The sequence below is a fragment of the Palaemon carinicauda genome, chromosome 44, assembly GCF_036898095.1.
Source record: "Palaemon carinicauda isolate YSFRI2023 chromosome 44, ASM3689809v2, whole genome shotgun sequence".
NCBI lineage: Eukaryota > Metazoa > Arthropoda > Malacostraca > Decapoda > Palaemonidae > Palaemon > Palaemon carinicauda.
Window position 1 is genome coordinate 12,033,601 of NC_090768.1, and position 16,888 is coordinate 12,050,488.

The 16,888-nt window shown below is 42.8% G+C and overlaps 1 protein-coding gene across 2 annotated transcripts in view; it reads left to right on the top strand.

The window, feature by feature from the left end:
• Nucleotides 1-16,888, top strand: part of LOC137634484 (zinc finger matrin-type protein 2) — a 65,512-nt gene that overhangs the window by 23,140 nt on the left and 25,484 nt on the right. For both annotated transcript variants that reach the window (XM_068366906.1, XM_068366905.1), the window contains exon 5: nucleotides 3,941-4,086. In XM_068366906.1, coding sequence (XP_068223007.1) covers nucleotides 3,941-4,086 — 146 coding nt within the window. The remainder of the gene's footprint in view (nucleotides 1-3,940; nucleotides 4,087-16,888) is intronic.

A 16,888-nucleotide genomic window follows, 5' to 3' on the forward strand; every position in this document is an offset into this window, starting at 1 on the left:
AAGGGGACCCGAGTTCTCTTTGTAGGGCCATCTTTAATTCAAAGGATATAGGAGCGAGTCATTCGAGAACATCCTAGTAAAGAAGAGATGGAGGATTATTTGCCTTTAGGTTGTGTAATGCTAAAATCTGGATCTTATATAAAGAACTCCAGATCAAAGGAGATGAACACCTTTCTCCAGTAGAAAATGACTGGTTACATATGAAATTTCAAGCAGTACGCCTATTCTCAATGAAGAGGCCAAGCCTTGTGACTAACCTTGGGGTAAGGTCGTAGCTGATGCCTATTTTAACCTAATGCAGGGTTCTCTTAAAAGACCTTTAAAAGACCTGAAAACTTTAGTGACGTTCCAAAAGAGGTTTGAATTCCTTGAGAGGGAAAACCATTCAGAGCTATTCGTAAGTCTAGGCTGGTCACTAGTAGGAGAAAGGTCTGACCACCTCTTTCAGTCTGAGAACTGGTTAAAAACTGAGTGACGGCCTTCCACCAAAGAGACTGAGAGGAGCTCCCTTGACGAAGGAAGGTGAGAAGAACTGCAAACTGCTGCAGAGGCCTGACTTGAGAAGTAATTCTTCTATGTTGCTACAGCAGGAGATGGGTAATTTTACCTGTACAGTACCTCAAAGAATAGCAATCTGAAGACCACTTGGGAACCACCAGGGTATAGTAGGTTGACCAGGGCACCAGCCACCTGTTGAAATACTATCGCTAGATTTATTGTGTCCTTTGACTGACCAGGCAGTACTAAATTGGATCTCTCTCTGGTTATGGCCCGCTTTTCCTTTGCCTACACATACACCGAATAGTCTGGCCTATTTTTTCCACATTCTCCTCTGTTCTCATACACATGACAACACTGAGTTTACCAAACAATTTCTGTTTGCTCAAGGGGTTAACTACTGCCCTGTAATTGTTCAGTGGCTACCTTCCTCTTGGTAAGGGTAAGAGAGAGACTTGATCTTTGGTAAGCAGCTCCTTTAGGAGGACACTCTAAGATCAAACCATTGTTCTCTAGTCTTGGGTAGTGTCATAGCCTGTGTACCATGTTCTTCCACTGTCTTGAGGTAGAGTTCATTTGCTTGAGGGTACATTTGGGCACATACTATCTATCTGTCTATATTTACCAAAGCACTACTCCCAATTTTGTGAGGTAGCCGTCATCGAAAAAGGAACAAAAGGGGACTTTTCTTCTCTTTGCTCCTCCCAGCCTGATGAGGGATTCACCCGAGTTTGACTGGTACTGTGCCACAGCCCACCTTCCCCCATTATCCACCAAAAATGAAGTTTCATATGCTGAATCCCCTTCTGCTGCTACCTCAGCGGTCACCAAGGCGATTGAAGGAAGCAGCAGGGCTTACCAAAACTGCGTCACAATCGCTCGCCATTTATTCCTATTTCCAGCATGTTCCCTTGCCTCTCAACATCTATCCTCCTATCACTCAGAACTTGACCTTTGTCTTGTACTTCTCCCCTCAACTTTTGCATTCATCAGATTCTTCAGCAGACAGCCACTTTCCATTCTTTCTACATGGTAAAACCACCTCAACACATTTACATCCACTCTAGCTGCTAAATAATTTCTTACACCCGCTCTCATCTTCATTACTTCGTTCCTAACCCTATGTAATTTAGATACACCAGCCATACTCCTCAGACACTTTATCTCAAACATATTCAATTTCTGTCTCTCTGTCACTTTCATTCCCTACAACACTGATCCATACATCACAGTTGTTATAATCACCTTCTCATACAGAACTCTCTTTACATATTTACTTCTAACCCTCTATTCTTTACCGCTCCCTTCACTGCCCTGAACACTTTACATCCTTCATTCACTCTCTGACATACATCTGCTTCCACTCCACCATTTGCTGCAACAACAGACCCCAAGTACCTAAACTGATCTACTTCCTCAAATAACTCTCCATTCAACATGACACTCAACCTAGCATCACCCTCCCTTCTCGTGCATCTCATAACCTTGCTCTTACCCACATTAACTTGACTTCCTTCTCTCATATACCCTTCCAAACTCTGTCACTAATTGACCAAGCTTCTCTTCCAAGTCTGCAACCAGTACAGTATCATCCGCAAACAACTGACTTAAGTCCCACTCATGATCACTCTTGCCTATCAGTTTCAATCCTCAACCAAGCACTTGAGCATTCACCTATCTCACCACTCCATCAACAAACATCACCATTCCCTTTTGTCTTTGTCTCACACAAGGCTAATATATCCATCCTTTTTATTCCTTAACATACTTCCAATCTGATATCTTTTACACTAATCGTACTACATCCATGCACATTCATACAACCCAAAACTAGAATGCAGGGAGCAGTCACTCTCCCCCAGCTCCTCTTCTTTGATGTCTCTCAGGAACAAACAGGAGGGGGTTCCCAGTTCCCTTGTCCTGTCTTTTTTTAGTCCCCTCTTACAACACTATTCTATCTTATTTCTCTTCTTTTTGTTATTTTGAAGTTTTTATAGTTTATATATGAAAGATTTATTTTAATGTTGTGACATTAAAATATTTTCTTTTAATTGTTCATAATGCCTCTTGTAGTTTGTTTATTTCCTTATTTCCTTTCCTCACTGGGCTACTTTTCTTGTTAGAGCCTTGGGCTTAAAGCATCCTGCTTTTTCACCTAGGGTTGTAGCTTAGCAAGTAGTAATAAATAATAATAATTGGTCAACTAGGTAGACAAGTGAGGAGAAGGCTAAGGCATCCAGAAGAAACCATTATGTTGGAAGGATTCCTGAATGCTGCTGACATTCCTGTAACTGGAGAGCAGTATACTAGAAGGTCCTTCAATAAAAGTGCCTATTAGACAGGCAGCCCAGATCAGTTTGGTTACATGAACGAGATACCTACATCTGAAAGTGGAAACTTTTAATCATCCAACATATGCAGAAATGGGGATCTGCCACGGTGACACTGCTGTGGAGTGCGAGTGCCAGAAGCTCACAAAAGTTTCATGCATAAGAAATATTAATGCAGAGAGTTTCACTCATTTCCATAATTGGAATAGGGATGTAAGACTAATCTCATATGATAAGACCTTGACTGTCTAAAAAACCTTTTGTTCAGTAAAGTATTCCACAAAATACCTTGTTCTTGACCTTTGCAGACATCCAGTCTCTCCTCCGTTGTCATTTGCATCAATGTTACTAACAGTGTCAAACTTTACAGGTCAAATGAGGTATTTTGGGGGATTAGTTTACAGAACCAGTTTTTCAGACAGTCAAACTCCATGATGTTAGTCTTTCATCTCTATTCCAATTATGAAAATGAGTGAAATCTTATGCTTTAACATTTCTTATGCATGAAACACTTTTATGTGCATCTGGCATCCCTTTGGAGCAGTGCCACCCCCCCAGAAGATGCCCATCTCTGCATATGTTAGGTGACCCTACATATGTTGCCCTCTGAGATGTTGATACCTCGTTCATGTAACCAAGCTGATCTGGACTGCCTGTCTAATAGGAACTTTCTCTTTCCAAGGGATGAGTCTTTTATTAAAGGGTGATAGTTTGTATTTATGTAGCAACAAATTGCAAGTTTTAAAATACAATTTATGTTGCACTGCTCACCCTGCAAGTCAGAGGGCTATAGGTCAGAAGTGCTATTTTTGCCGACTGATATGCAGCGGGCTTCTGTCGATGGTTATAACTACCTCGTTAAAATTTAATGACCTTTTCAGCTTTGCTGAAGTCACTCATATTAAAGGACTCAGGTTTGTATAGTCAAGAAAAGTGGAAATTACTTTTATAAAATTTATGCTCTCTATAATTCAGTATATTCATTCAAAATTGATTTCATGTTAAACCATAATGATAAGAATTTCATATGGTTACATCCAATTTTAAGTTCAAATAATTTTAAAGCATGTTAATAATACAGAGAAAATTGATTTTTTAATATTGTATTCCAGATCAGCGAAATTTGGGAATGTCCATGCGTGTTGAACGTTCATCATTGGATCAAGTTAAAAAAAGGTTTGACGTAAATAAAAAGAAGCTTGAAGAAAAGAAAAAAGATTATGACATTGAACAGAGGATGCAAGAATTGAAAGAGGAGGTCAGTATTTAATTATTTTTAAATCATATTTACAACTATGAGACTGGGCAAAAGAAATATTACAGTGCAATTAATTAGTATTTTCCACAGAAAGGGAACCACTGAGAGCGGTAGGTAATGAGTTCTTGTGCAAGCCTTGTATTTTTTACTGATATTCCGTTACATAAGAAATTTATTCCATAGTCCAAATTCATAAATCCAATTAATTAACCAAAAATGGTTATCAGTAGACAAGAGAAGTTCAGTAAGTACTGTCTTATTAGAATGCTTTTATGTTGGTATGGTTCTGACTAGGAATCGATCTTACGTATTACAGTTTTCACTAAATGTCAAAGCAATTATCTCAGTTCCTATTGAAAACTTATGCTTTACAAACGACCTTCCAACTTCGTGGGGTTAGGTAACAGACTACAGTGAAAAAAAAAAAAAAACCATAATATTGGTGTCCTAGGTTTAGTGAACTCTCAGCTCTCCTAACCAACTAACCACTGCCAATATATGGTTGTGTAACACCGTAAATAATGTGCTACGTTGATTTCACATAATCCACTAAGTGTACTGTGAGTTTAAATTAATAGTAATTGTGCAGTACAGTACTGTACAAAATCCTATTTTAAATATTTAACTTAGCCGGTGAATATATAATAGCTGCAACTCTGTTGCTCGACAGACACATACAATAAAAACTCGCCAGCGATCGCTATACAGGTTGCGGGTGTGCCCACCAGCGCCAACTGTCGGCCAGATACCACTCTCGATGTAAACAAAGACTCAATTTCTTCTCTGTCGACGTGTCGACAAGACGTACTTTTACTCGCTGTAGAACCTGGAGTTTTCTCAACATATTTGGTGAAGTACTTCATTTTGGTTTGAGCTTTCGCAGTGCAGGTGTTTTATCTTCATCTTAAATCTTGAACTCGTTTTGGATAGATTTAATTTTTGGTGACAAAGAGAGTATGGACTTTCTTTGACTTTTAAATGGCCGACCCTTCCCTTAGACGGAAGTGTGTTTAGGCTTTTAGTAATTATCTTATCACGTTATAAATTAATTATAGATTTTCAATATTAAACTTAGCCGGTGATTATATAAGCTGCAGCTCTGCTGCTCGACAGAAAACTCTACGTTCAAAATCCGCCAGCGATCGCTATGCAGGTAGGGGGTGTACATCAACAGCGCCATCTGTCGGGCAGGTACTCAGTACTCAATGTAAACACAGAACTCAATGTAAACACAGAACTCAATTTTCTCTCTGTCGTGCTACCGGCAAGACCTACTAATTCGCTGTTGCTAACTGGATTGGTTTTCACATCTTTTTGGTGAAGTACACATTTCTGGTTTTGAGCTTTCGCTTTGCAGGCTTTATCTTCAATACATCCTTGCATTCTTTTGTTGATATCGGATTATTTGTTGATGACTTTGGATAGTTTTTGAATTCCCCTTTGACTAATTCAAAATGGCTGACCCTTCTCAAGTCCCTAAATTCAGGAAGTGTAATGCTAGGGACTGTTCAAGGCGTCTTCCGAAGGCCTCTATGGATCCTCACACCGTTTGTTCCAATTGTCGGGATAAAACCTGCCAATTGGAAGATCGATGTGAGGAATGCGTTGGGCTTTCGGAATTCGATTTTATCGAATTCCTTAAATATACACGTAGGCTAGAGAGAGAGAGAGTCAGGAGAAGTTCGTCTCGCTCCGTTGAATTTTCCTCTCCTCATGCCCCACAACCTATTCCTGCCCCTGTAGTGGTTGCTCCTGATCCCCCTTCTAGCACTCAAGAACCTTCGATGGCAGATATGATGCGTGCCATCCAAGCTCTGGGTGAGAGAGTCGAGTCCTTGGCTAGTGACCGCAACCAGCTCATGGCAGACGTCAAGGAGCTGAAGTGTAAGAGTGCAGTGGGTAGTGATAAAGTGAGTGATAGTGTTGTGGATAGTGTTGCGCTTGAGGGTTCGTCTGTTCGTGCCTGTCGTCCTCCCAGTCCGGGACCTCTTGCAAGCTCCCAAGCCCAGGGGAGAAGCAATGTCGTACGACCAAAGGGTTCGAGAGGCTTTAATCAGCGAACAGACGTTCCCTCCGTGGTTTCGGGCGTATCTACCCAAGATCGCCCCACCCACACAAAGACGAGAGAGCCCATTTATTCCTCGTCTGCGGAAGAGGTTTCTCGTAAGAAACCATGGACCAAGGTCTCGCGGCCTCTTAAGCGCAAGTCGGTCCCTTCCGCACAAGTCCAACGGCCCAGTTGTAGCCACTGGGTCAGTTCGGACTCGCTGCAGTCTTCCGACGACTGCTCACCTCCTAAGAGAGGCAAAGCGGTACCGCATCAGGCAGTCACACCGTCTGTTGCCGCACCTGCTCCTGTAGACCCTAAGTGGTCTTTGCTGCAGACCATGCAGTCTCAGTTAACGTCATTGATGCAGGACTTTCGTGCGGAGAAGGTTGACGCTGCACCAACCTCTAGCCTACAACCACCCACGGTTGTGCGTCCTGTGGATGCTGAGGCGACCTTCGGCCGCACTCCAGCTGAGAGAGTCCCGCCACCCATGCGCTGCCAGCCGCATGTTGACGTTCAGCGACGCACGGAACCTTCCGTTGACGTTCGCGAGGTACAACAACAACCTAAGTTGTTTTGTTTTGACGCGGTGCGTCAACCTCCGCAACCCACTGTGGTTACCTCTGCTCGCCCACATCAGATTAAACAGTCTGGAGTAGACGCTATGCGTCCCCGCGCTGCCATGGTTCTTGCCAGTTCACAGACTGGGCAACAGTTCCATGACGTTGCGTCCGGTTCAGTCACGCGTGCACCCGTGCTGCCGGACTCAGCTGACCAGCCGATTCCTACTCCTTTGCCGCTTCCTCCTCAATTCTCAGATGATGGACTCTCTGATGATGACGACGCGGCACACATTGATGACCCACATACGGACCTTGACGAACCCAAGACCACGCAACCCTCTTTGGACTTTAGAAAAGTTCTTGCTCTGTTCAAAGAGATGTATCCAGACCAGTTTGAGTCTGCGGCTCCACGCTCCCCTCCATCAGAGTTTGCTTCAGGTACGCAGTCATCCGCGCCTGCCTTTACGAAACTCGTCCTCGCCCGCTCGTCCAAGAGAGCTTTACGAGTTTTAGGAGACTGGATGCAGTCCAAAAAGGACCTAGGGAAGACAGCGTTTTCGTTTCCCCCTGCGAGACTCTCTTCCAGATCGAGCGTCTGGTATGCCACGGGAGAAGTTCTCGGCTTGGGAGTTCCTGCCTCTGCCCAGGGCGACTTCTCAAGCCTGGTAGACTCTCCCCGCAGGCTAGCCATGAGACGCTCTAAGATATGCTGGTCTCCTACGGACTTAGACCATCTGTTGAAAGGAGTGTTTAGAGCCTTCGAGGTCTTTAACTTTTTGGACTGGTGTCTGGGAGCTTTGAGCAGGAAGATCTCCCCGTCTGACAAGGAATCTTCCTTGCTCATAATGTCCTGCATGGACAAGGCCATACGAGACGGATCTAGTGAACTTGCGGCTTCGTTCGTATCCGGGGTCCTCAAGAAACGGGAGAACCTTTGCTCTTTCCTGTCAGCTGGAGTAACACCATGTCAGAGATCTGAACTCCTTTTTGCTCCCCTCTCAAAGTGCCTTTTTCCAGAGGACTTGATTAAGGAGATTGCTGCCTCTTTGATTCAGAAGGACACCCATGACCTGGTTGCGTCCTCTGCCCGCAAAGCCACCCCTTTGCCTTCAGTGTCAAGACCCAGGATGGACACTCCAGCGTCCAGATTCATTCCGCCCTTTCGTGGCAGAGCCTCCAGCAGAGGAGGTGCTCGTGCCGAAGGGAGACGTGGGAAGAAGAAAGGTACCAAGTCCTTTAAAGGCAGAGTCTGACTGCCTCCTTCTTCAGACAGCAGTGGGAGCCAGACTCAAGAACTTCTGGCAGACCTGGGAGGCAAGAGGCGCAGATGCACAATCTGTGAAGCTGCTCAGAGAAGGGTACAAGATCCCGTTTGTACGCAAACCCCCTCTAGCAACGTGTCCCATCGATCTCTCTCCCAGGTACAGAGAGGAAGACAAGAGACGAGCTTTGAAGCAGGAGGTGTCTCTCTTACTAGAAAAGGGAGCGGTAGTCAAAGTCCGGGACCATCAATCCCCGGGCTTCTACAACCGTCTCTTCTTAGTGGTAAAGAAGACAGGAGGGTGGAGGCCGGTGCTAGACGTCAGTGCGCTGAATGTCTTTGTCACAAAGCAGACGTTCGCCATGGAGACCACAAAGTCTGTTCTAGCAGCGGTCAGAAAGGAAGACTGGATGGTCTCTTTAGACCTAAGGGACGCATACTTTCACGTCCCCATCCACCCAGACTCCCAACGTTTTCTGAGATTCGTTTACGAAAAGGTTGTCTACCAATTTCAAGCCCTGTGCTTTGGCCTAAGCACAGCTCCTCTTGTGTTTACGAGGCTGATGAGGAATATTGCCAAATTCCTTCATTTAGCGGACATCAGAGCCTCCCTCTATTTGGACGACTGGCTTCTAAGAGCCTCTTCCAGTCGTCGCTGTCTGGAGAATCTAAAGTGGACTCTAGATCTGATCAAGGAATTGGGTCTCCTGGTCAATATAGAAAAGTCTCAACTGGTCCCATCCCAAACTATTGTGTATTTAGGGATGGAGATTCGCAGTCAAGCTTTTCGGGCTTTTCCGTCGGCCCCCAGAACAAGTCAAGCCCAGGTATGCATCCAGAACATGCTGAAGAAGGAACGATGTTCAGTCAGACAGTGGATGAGTCTGATAGGGACACTATCATCCCTGGAACAGTTCGTTTCGTTAGGGAGACTACACCTCCGTCCCCTTCAATTTCACCTAGCTGTTTACTGGAAAAAGGACAAGACCCTAGAAGCGGTCTCGATCCCCATTTCCGAGAAGATGAAGTCGTCCCTGACTTGGTGGAAGGACAGTATCAGCCTCAGAGAAGGTCTGCCCCTGGCTGTTCAGACCCCCAACCACGTTCTCTTCTCGGACGCATCGGACACGGGCTGGGGTGCGACATTAGACGGTCGGGAATGCTCGGGAACTTGGAACTCGCATCAAAGAACGTTACATATCAACTGCAAGGAGCTACTGGCAGTTCATCTGGCCTTGAAAAGCTTCAAGTCCCTCCTTCAAGGCAAATTGGTGGAGGTGAACTCGGACAACACCACGGCTTTGGCGTACATCTCCAAGCAAGGAGGGACCCATTCTATGACGTTGTACGAGATCGCAAGGGACCTCCTCACCTGGTCAAAAGATCTAAACCTTTCTCTAGTAACGAGGTTCATCCAAGGCAACTTGAATGTCATGGCAGATTGCCTCAGTCGGAAGGGACAAATCATTCCAACAGAATGGACCCTACACAAGGATGTGTGCAAGAGACTGTGGGCCACATGGGGCCAGCCTACCATAGATCTCTTCGCAACCTCGATGACCAAGAGGCTCCCAATATATTGCTCACCAATCCCGGACCCAGCAGCAGTTCATATAGATGCCTTTCTACTGGATTGGTCACATCTAGACCTTTATGCATTCCCCCCGTTCAAGATTGTCAACAAGGTACTGCAGAAGTTCGCCTCTCACGAAGGGACAAGGTTGACGTTAGTTGCTCCCCTCTGGCCCGCGAGAGAATGGTTCACCGAGGTACTTCAATGGCTGGTGGACGTTCCCAGAACTCTTCCTCTAAGGGTGGACCTTCTACGTCAGCCACACGTAAAGAAGGTACACCAAGGCCTCCACGCTCTTCGTCTCACTGCCTTCAGACTATCGAAAGACTCTCTAGAGCTAGAGGCTTTTCGAAGGAGGCAGCCAGGGCGATTGCTAGAGCAAGGAGGACATCCACTCTTAGAGTCTACCAGTCGAAGTGGGAAGTCTTCCGAAACTGGTGCAAGTCAGTATCAGTATCCTCGACCAGTACCTCTGTAACCCAAATAGCTGACTTCCTATTATACCTGAGGAAAGAAAGATCTCTTTCAGCTCCCACTATCAAAGGTTACAGAAGCATGTTGGCATCAGTCTTCCGTCACAGAGGCTTAGATCTTTCCAACAACAAAGATCTACAGGACCTCCTTAAGTCTTTTGAGACCACGAAGGAGCGTCGTTTGGCTACACCTGGTTGGAATTTAGATGTGGTACTAAGATTCCTTATGTCAGAAAGGTTCGAGCCGCTACAATCAGCCTCCTTTAAAGATCTCACTTTAAAGACTCTTTTCCTGGTTTGCTTGGCCACAGCCAAAAGAGTCAGTGAGATTCACGCCTTCAGCAGGAACATCGGATTTTCATCTGAAACGGCTACATGTTCTTTACAGCTTGGTTTTCTAGCCAAAAACGAGCTACCTTCTCGTCCTTGGCCGAAATCGTTCGATATTCCAAGCCTTTCAAATATGGTTGGAAATGAACTAGAAAGAGTCTTATGCCCTGTTAGAGCTCTTAAGTTCTATTTAAAACGAACTAAACCTTTACGAGGACAGTCAGAAGCTTTATGGTGTTCTATTAAGAAACCTTCTTTGCCCATGTCAAAGAATGCCTTATCTTATTATATCAGACTGTTGATACGAGAAGCTCATTCCCATCTGAGTGAGCAAGACCAAGCTTTGCTGAAGGTAAGGACACATGAAGTTAGAGCTGTCGCAACTTCAGTGGCCTTTAAACAAAATAGATCTCTGCAGAGTATAATGGACGCAACCTATTGGAGAAGCAAGTCAGTGTTCGCGTCTTTTTATCTTAAAGATGTCCAGTCTCTTTACGAGAACTGCTACACCCTGGGACCATTCGTAGCAGCGAGTGCAGTAGTGGGTGAGGGCTCAACCACTACATTCCCCTAATTCCATAACCTTTTTAATCTTTCTCTTGAAATGTTTTTCATTGTTGTTTTTGGGTTGTCCGGAAGGCTAAGAAGCCTTTCGCATCCTGGTTGATTTGGCGGGTGGTCAAATTCTTTTCTTGAGAAGCGCCTAGATTAGAGGTTTTGATGAGGTCCTGTAGTATGGGTTGCAACCCTTGATACTTCAGCTCCTAGGGGTCGCTCAGCATCTTAAGAGGATCGCGAGGCTCCGTAAGGAAGATGTACTTAAGAAGGCAGAGTAATTGTTCAAGTCGACTTCCTTACCAGGTACTTATTTATTTTATGTTTGTTATTTTGAATAACTGCTAAAATGAAATAAAAAATCCTTAGCTCATAATAATGTAAACAATTATTGCTGGTCTCTACCCACCCCCCTGGGTGTGAATCAGCTTATATAATCACCGGCTAAGTTTAATATTGAAAAATGTTATTTTTATAATAAAATAAATTTTTGAATATACTTACCCGGTGATTATATATTAAAGGACCCTCCCTTCCTCCCCAATAGAGACCCAGTGGACCGAGGAGAAAATTGAGTTCTGTGTTTACATTGAGTATTGAGTTCTGTGTTTACATTGAGTACTGAGTACCTGCCCGACAGATGGCGCTGTTGATGTACACCCCCTACCTGCATAGCGATCGCTGGCGGATTTTGAACGTAGAGTTTTCTGTCGAGCAGCAGAGCTGCAGCTTATATAATCACCGGGTAAGTATATTCAAAAATTTATTTTATTATAAAAATAACATTTTTCCTCTATATATTTTATATCTCACCGCCTTTATTAGGCCTCTTCGATTAACTTTCCATTTATAATAAACATAAAAAATAAATTTTAATGTTTTGTTTATATGCGACCTTTCCTGAGAGTAGGCGGTCCTAACTTGGAAACCAAAGTTAAACAACGTTGAGCCCTTTCAATCGTAAATAGCTTTTAAAGAGCTAATGATTTAAAACTTTTTAAATGAATATTTTTAATAAATATTTTATGAAAGATTTTCTTTGAATAGTCTTCGTACTGTTTTCAAAGATGAACTAACGTTTAGTTTATTTATGCTACGCAGTTTGCGCTCTATCGTTACGATAGAGAGAGAGAGTATCACGGTTTCACTTTGCAGAAAGAGTAAATCGATTCTGACGTTTTGTTCATTCTTCTTTCAAAGCTTAAATGTTTTAAATTCTATTTTAAAGGAACTTTTTAATTGAAAAACCTTTCAGTTTTTTCCTTTGGTCAAATAACATGTTTTTTTGACGAAACGTAATTGGGCTCTTCTCTTAGGTGCGAAATCAAGAGAGAGAGAGAGAGAGAGAGATAGAGACGGAGGGAGAGAGAGGAGAGAAAACGTTCCGTTCAAGCGGGTAACGTTGTTCTCGAGTTACTCTCGTCCCTAGTCTCTGTACGGGGAGAAAGGATTAAACGTTTTTAGTTTTATTCTCGTCCCCAGGCAATGTACGGTGAGAGATTGAAAACGTAGTTTTGAATGAACTAGTGTTTATTCTCTTCCCCAACCACTGAATTTTTTATCTTAAAAGATGTTTACTGTTTTTTTGCTGGTATTAATGTGCTTGCATTATACGACTGATTTCGCATTTACTACCTTTTGATGAGGGTAGAATTGCGTGCTTCAGGTAGAAATCAGTAAAAGTTTCGATTTCAGTGAAATAAGTGCAAAACAGAAAATCGTAGTGATAAAGTGATATTGCGCAAAGTGTTACAGTGTTGCGTCCGAGGGTTCGTCTGTTCGTGCCTGTCGTTCACCTAGTCCGGGACCTCTTGCAAGCTCCCAAGCCCAGGGGAGAAGTAATGTCGTACGACTTATGGGTTCGAGAGGCCTTGATCAGCGAACAGACGTTTCCCTCTATGGTATCGGGTGTATTATTATTATTATTATTATTATTATTACTATCCAAGCTACAACCCTAGTTGGAAAAGCAAGATGCTATAAGCCCAGGGGCTCCAACAGGGAAAAATAGCCCAGTGAGGAAAGGAAAAAAGGAAATAAATAAATGAAGAGAACAAATTAACAATAAATCATTCTAAAATAAGTAACAACGTCAAAACAGACATGTCATATATAAACTATTAACAACATCAAAAACAAATATGTCATAAATAAACTATAAAAAGACTCGTCCGCCTGGTCAACAAAAAAGCATTTGCTCCAACTTTGAACTTTTGAAGTTCTACTGATTCAACCACCCGATTAGGAAGATCATTCCACAACTTGGAATAAAACTTCTAGAGTACTGCGTAGTATTGAGCCTCATGATGGAGAAGGCCTGGCTATTAGAATTAACTGCCTGCCTAGTATTACGAACAGGATAGAATTGTCCAGGGAGATCTGAATGTAAAGGATGGTCAGAGTTATGAAAAATCTTATGCAACATGCATAATGAACTAATTGAACGACGATGCCAGAGATTAATATCTAGATCAGGAATAAGAAATTTAATAGACCGTAAGTTTCTGTCCAACAAATTAAGATGAGAATCAGCAGCTGAAGACCAGACAGGAGAACAATACTCAAAACAAGGTAGAATGAAAGAATTAAAGCACTTCTTCAGAATAGATTGATCACCGAAAATCTTGAAAGACTTTCTCAATAAGCCTATTTTTTGTGAAATTGAAGAAGACACAGACCTTATATGTTTCTCAAAAGTAAATTTACTGTCGAGAATCACACCTAAAATTTTGAAAGAGTCATACATATTTAAAGAAACATTATCAATACTGAGATCCGGATGTTGAGGAACCACCGTCCTTGACCTACTTACAATCATACTTTGAGTTTTGTTAGGATTCAACTTCATGCCCCATAATTTGCACCATGCACTAATTCTAGCTAAATCTCTATTAAGGGATTCACCAATCCTAGATCTACATTCAGGGGATGGAATTGATGCAAAGAGAGTAGCATCATCTGCATATGCAACAAGCTTGTTTTCTAGGCCAAACCACATGTCATGTGTATATAGTATGAAAAGTAATGGGCCAAGAACACTACCCTGTGGAACACCGGATATCACATTCCTATAATCACTATGGTGCCCATCAACAACAACTCTTTGAGATCTATTACTTAAAAAATCAATAATAATGCTAAGAAACGACCCACCCACTCCCAACTGTATCAGTTTGAAAACAAGGGCCTCATGATTAACACGGTCAAAGGCAGCACTAAAATCAAGGCCAATCATACGAACTTCCCGACCACAATCAAGGGATTTCTGTACAGCATTGGAGATTGTAAGAAGGGCATCACATGCTCCAAGGCCTTTACGAAAACCAAATTGCAAACTAGGGAGTAGATGATTACCTTCAGCAAACCTATTAAGACGTTTTGCCAGAAGACGTTCAAAAACTTTAGATAATATGGGAGTTATGGAAATTGGGCGGTAATCAGTGGGACTTGAACTACCACAAACACATTTACATAGAGGAGTAACATTACCAATTCTCCAACTAGTGCTAAAAGCTCCTCTTCTTGCTAACTTGCGCAAAATAACAGATAACTTTGGAGCTAAGAAATCTGCTGTCTTTATAAAAAACAAAGGAAAAATACCATTTGGGTCTACACCTCCATAAGCATCAAGGTCCATCAACAGAGCTTTAATCTCACGAGATCGAAAAGCTAAACTAGTTAGTTTAGCCTCAGGAAAACAGGAATGAGGAAGTTCAAGTTTTTCATTACTCTGTTTACTGTCAAAAACATCAGCCAAAAGGGTTGCCTTTTCCTTTGGACAGTGAGTGACTGAGCCATCTGGTTTAAGTAAAGGAGGAACTGTTGCATCTACACCAAAGAGTGCAGATTTAAGGGTAGACCACCATTTATGTTCCTGAGTTGTACCAGAAAGTGTTTCTTTTATGGTGAAATTGTACTCCTTTTCAGTTGAGGCATAAACTCTCTGAGCAAAAGCTCGAAGCTGAGTATAGTTGTTCCAGGTCAAATCTGATCTGTTACCCTTCCAAAGTTGATAGGCCTCCTGCTTCTCCAAAAAAGCACGTCTACAATCATCATTGAACCACGGTTTGTCCTTCACTCGGTACCTTAGCACACGAGAAGGGATACGCCTATCAATTATGTTGACTAGATTCTCATTCAAAGGGACAACAGGATCTACACTATTATATAATTGTGACCAATTCAAGCACAAAAGATCATGTAAAATCCCATTCCAGTCTGCTTGGGATTTCATATGAATTTTACAAGAATATGATATATCAGGGACAGGCTGCTCAGTCTTCACTAATAATGAAATCAAGGCATGATCAGATGTCCCGACTGGAGAACCAACCTTACCAGTTATAACGCCAGGGGAGTCAGTGTATACAAGGTCCAAGCAATTACCAGACCTGTGAGTAGCTTCATTTATGATTTGCTCACAGCCTGATTCAGAGGCAAAGTCTAAAGCTCTTAAGCCATGGCGATCGGTAGGAGAGATAGAACTTAACCACTCCCTATGGTGAGCATTAAAATCACCAACAAAGATAAAAGAAGCCTTTCTATCATCTTCTTGTATCTTAGCCATAATGGTAAGAAGACAATCGAAGATAGAATCATCCATGTCTGGATTCCGGTAGATCGAACATAAATAAAAGTTGTTATGCCTGCCACAAACTTTTATTACCTGAATCTCATGACATCCACATTGATAGCAGGACTTATGAGAAGCAGGGTACTCGGTCCTAATATACACCGCCATTCCCCTGGCCCTAGGGATGGCATCACGTTTCAACATTATTGGCTTCTTGAAACCAGTTATAAGGAGCTCAGATGAGTGCCTCATATTAGAAACCAAAGTTTCTGAGCACAAAAGAATATCATACTGTCTGGACGCAACTGTAAGGTCTTGGATATTTGCATGAAGACCACGAATATTGCAATACAGAAGACGACATTGACGAAATCTAGGACGTACTGGTCCTGGATTTCGCTCAATGTCTCCAGACAGCATAAGAATTAATAGAAATAAAAAAGAGACATCATACTTAAAAACTAGATTAACAAGAATTATAACAAAAACAATACGTACAGAATTATAAACAAAGTGATTGATGATACCCATAGACTATAGTAAAAAGTCGGAAAAACTGGTCAACATGGAGGAGCCGATACACCATGCAAGGCAAAATACCCTCCAGGATAGCCACTTCAACTGAAGGGAGGACAGTAAGGATGGTTTTGAGAAGAAAAAGAATCAGAAAAAGGAAAAGACAACCTCTTGATAAACCACCAGGCATCCATGGCCCTTCTATTAAGCCTGCCCAACACACCATTTCAAAAAAAACAAGAGGAAGAAAAAAAAATAAGATAGAATAGTGTGCCTGAGTGTACCCTCAAGCAAGAGAACTCCAACCCAAGACAGTGGAAGACCATGGTACAGAGGCTATGGCACTACCCAAGACTAGAGAACAGTGGTTTAATATTGGAGTGTCCTTCTCCTAGAAGAGCTGCTTACCACAGCTAAAGAGTCTCTTCTACCCTTACCAAGAGGAAAGTACACTGAACAAATTGCAGTACAGTAATTAACCCCTTGGGTGAAGAAGTGTTAAGTATCTCATTGTTGTCAGGTGTATGAGGAAAGACGAGAATATGTAAAGAATAGGCCAAACTACTCTGTGTAAGTGTAGGCAAAGAAAAAATAAGCCGTGACCAGAGAGAGGGATCCAATGCATTACTGTCTGGCCAGTCAAAGGATCCAATACCTCTCTAGTGGTAGTATCTCAACGGGCAGCTGGTGCCCTGGCCAACCTACTACCAAGATCTCCCCTACCATAAGGCGAGAGAGACAATTTTCTCCTCGTCATCCGAAGGCTTTTCGCATAAGAAACCTGAAACAAGGTTTCGAGGCCCTTAAGCGAAAGTCAGTCCTTTCAGGACAGGTCCAGCGTCCTGGTTGCAGCCATTAGGACAGCTCTGACCCTATGCAGTCATCGGAAAACTGCTCGCCGCCTAACA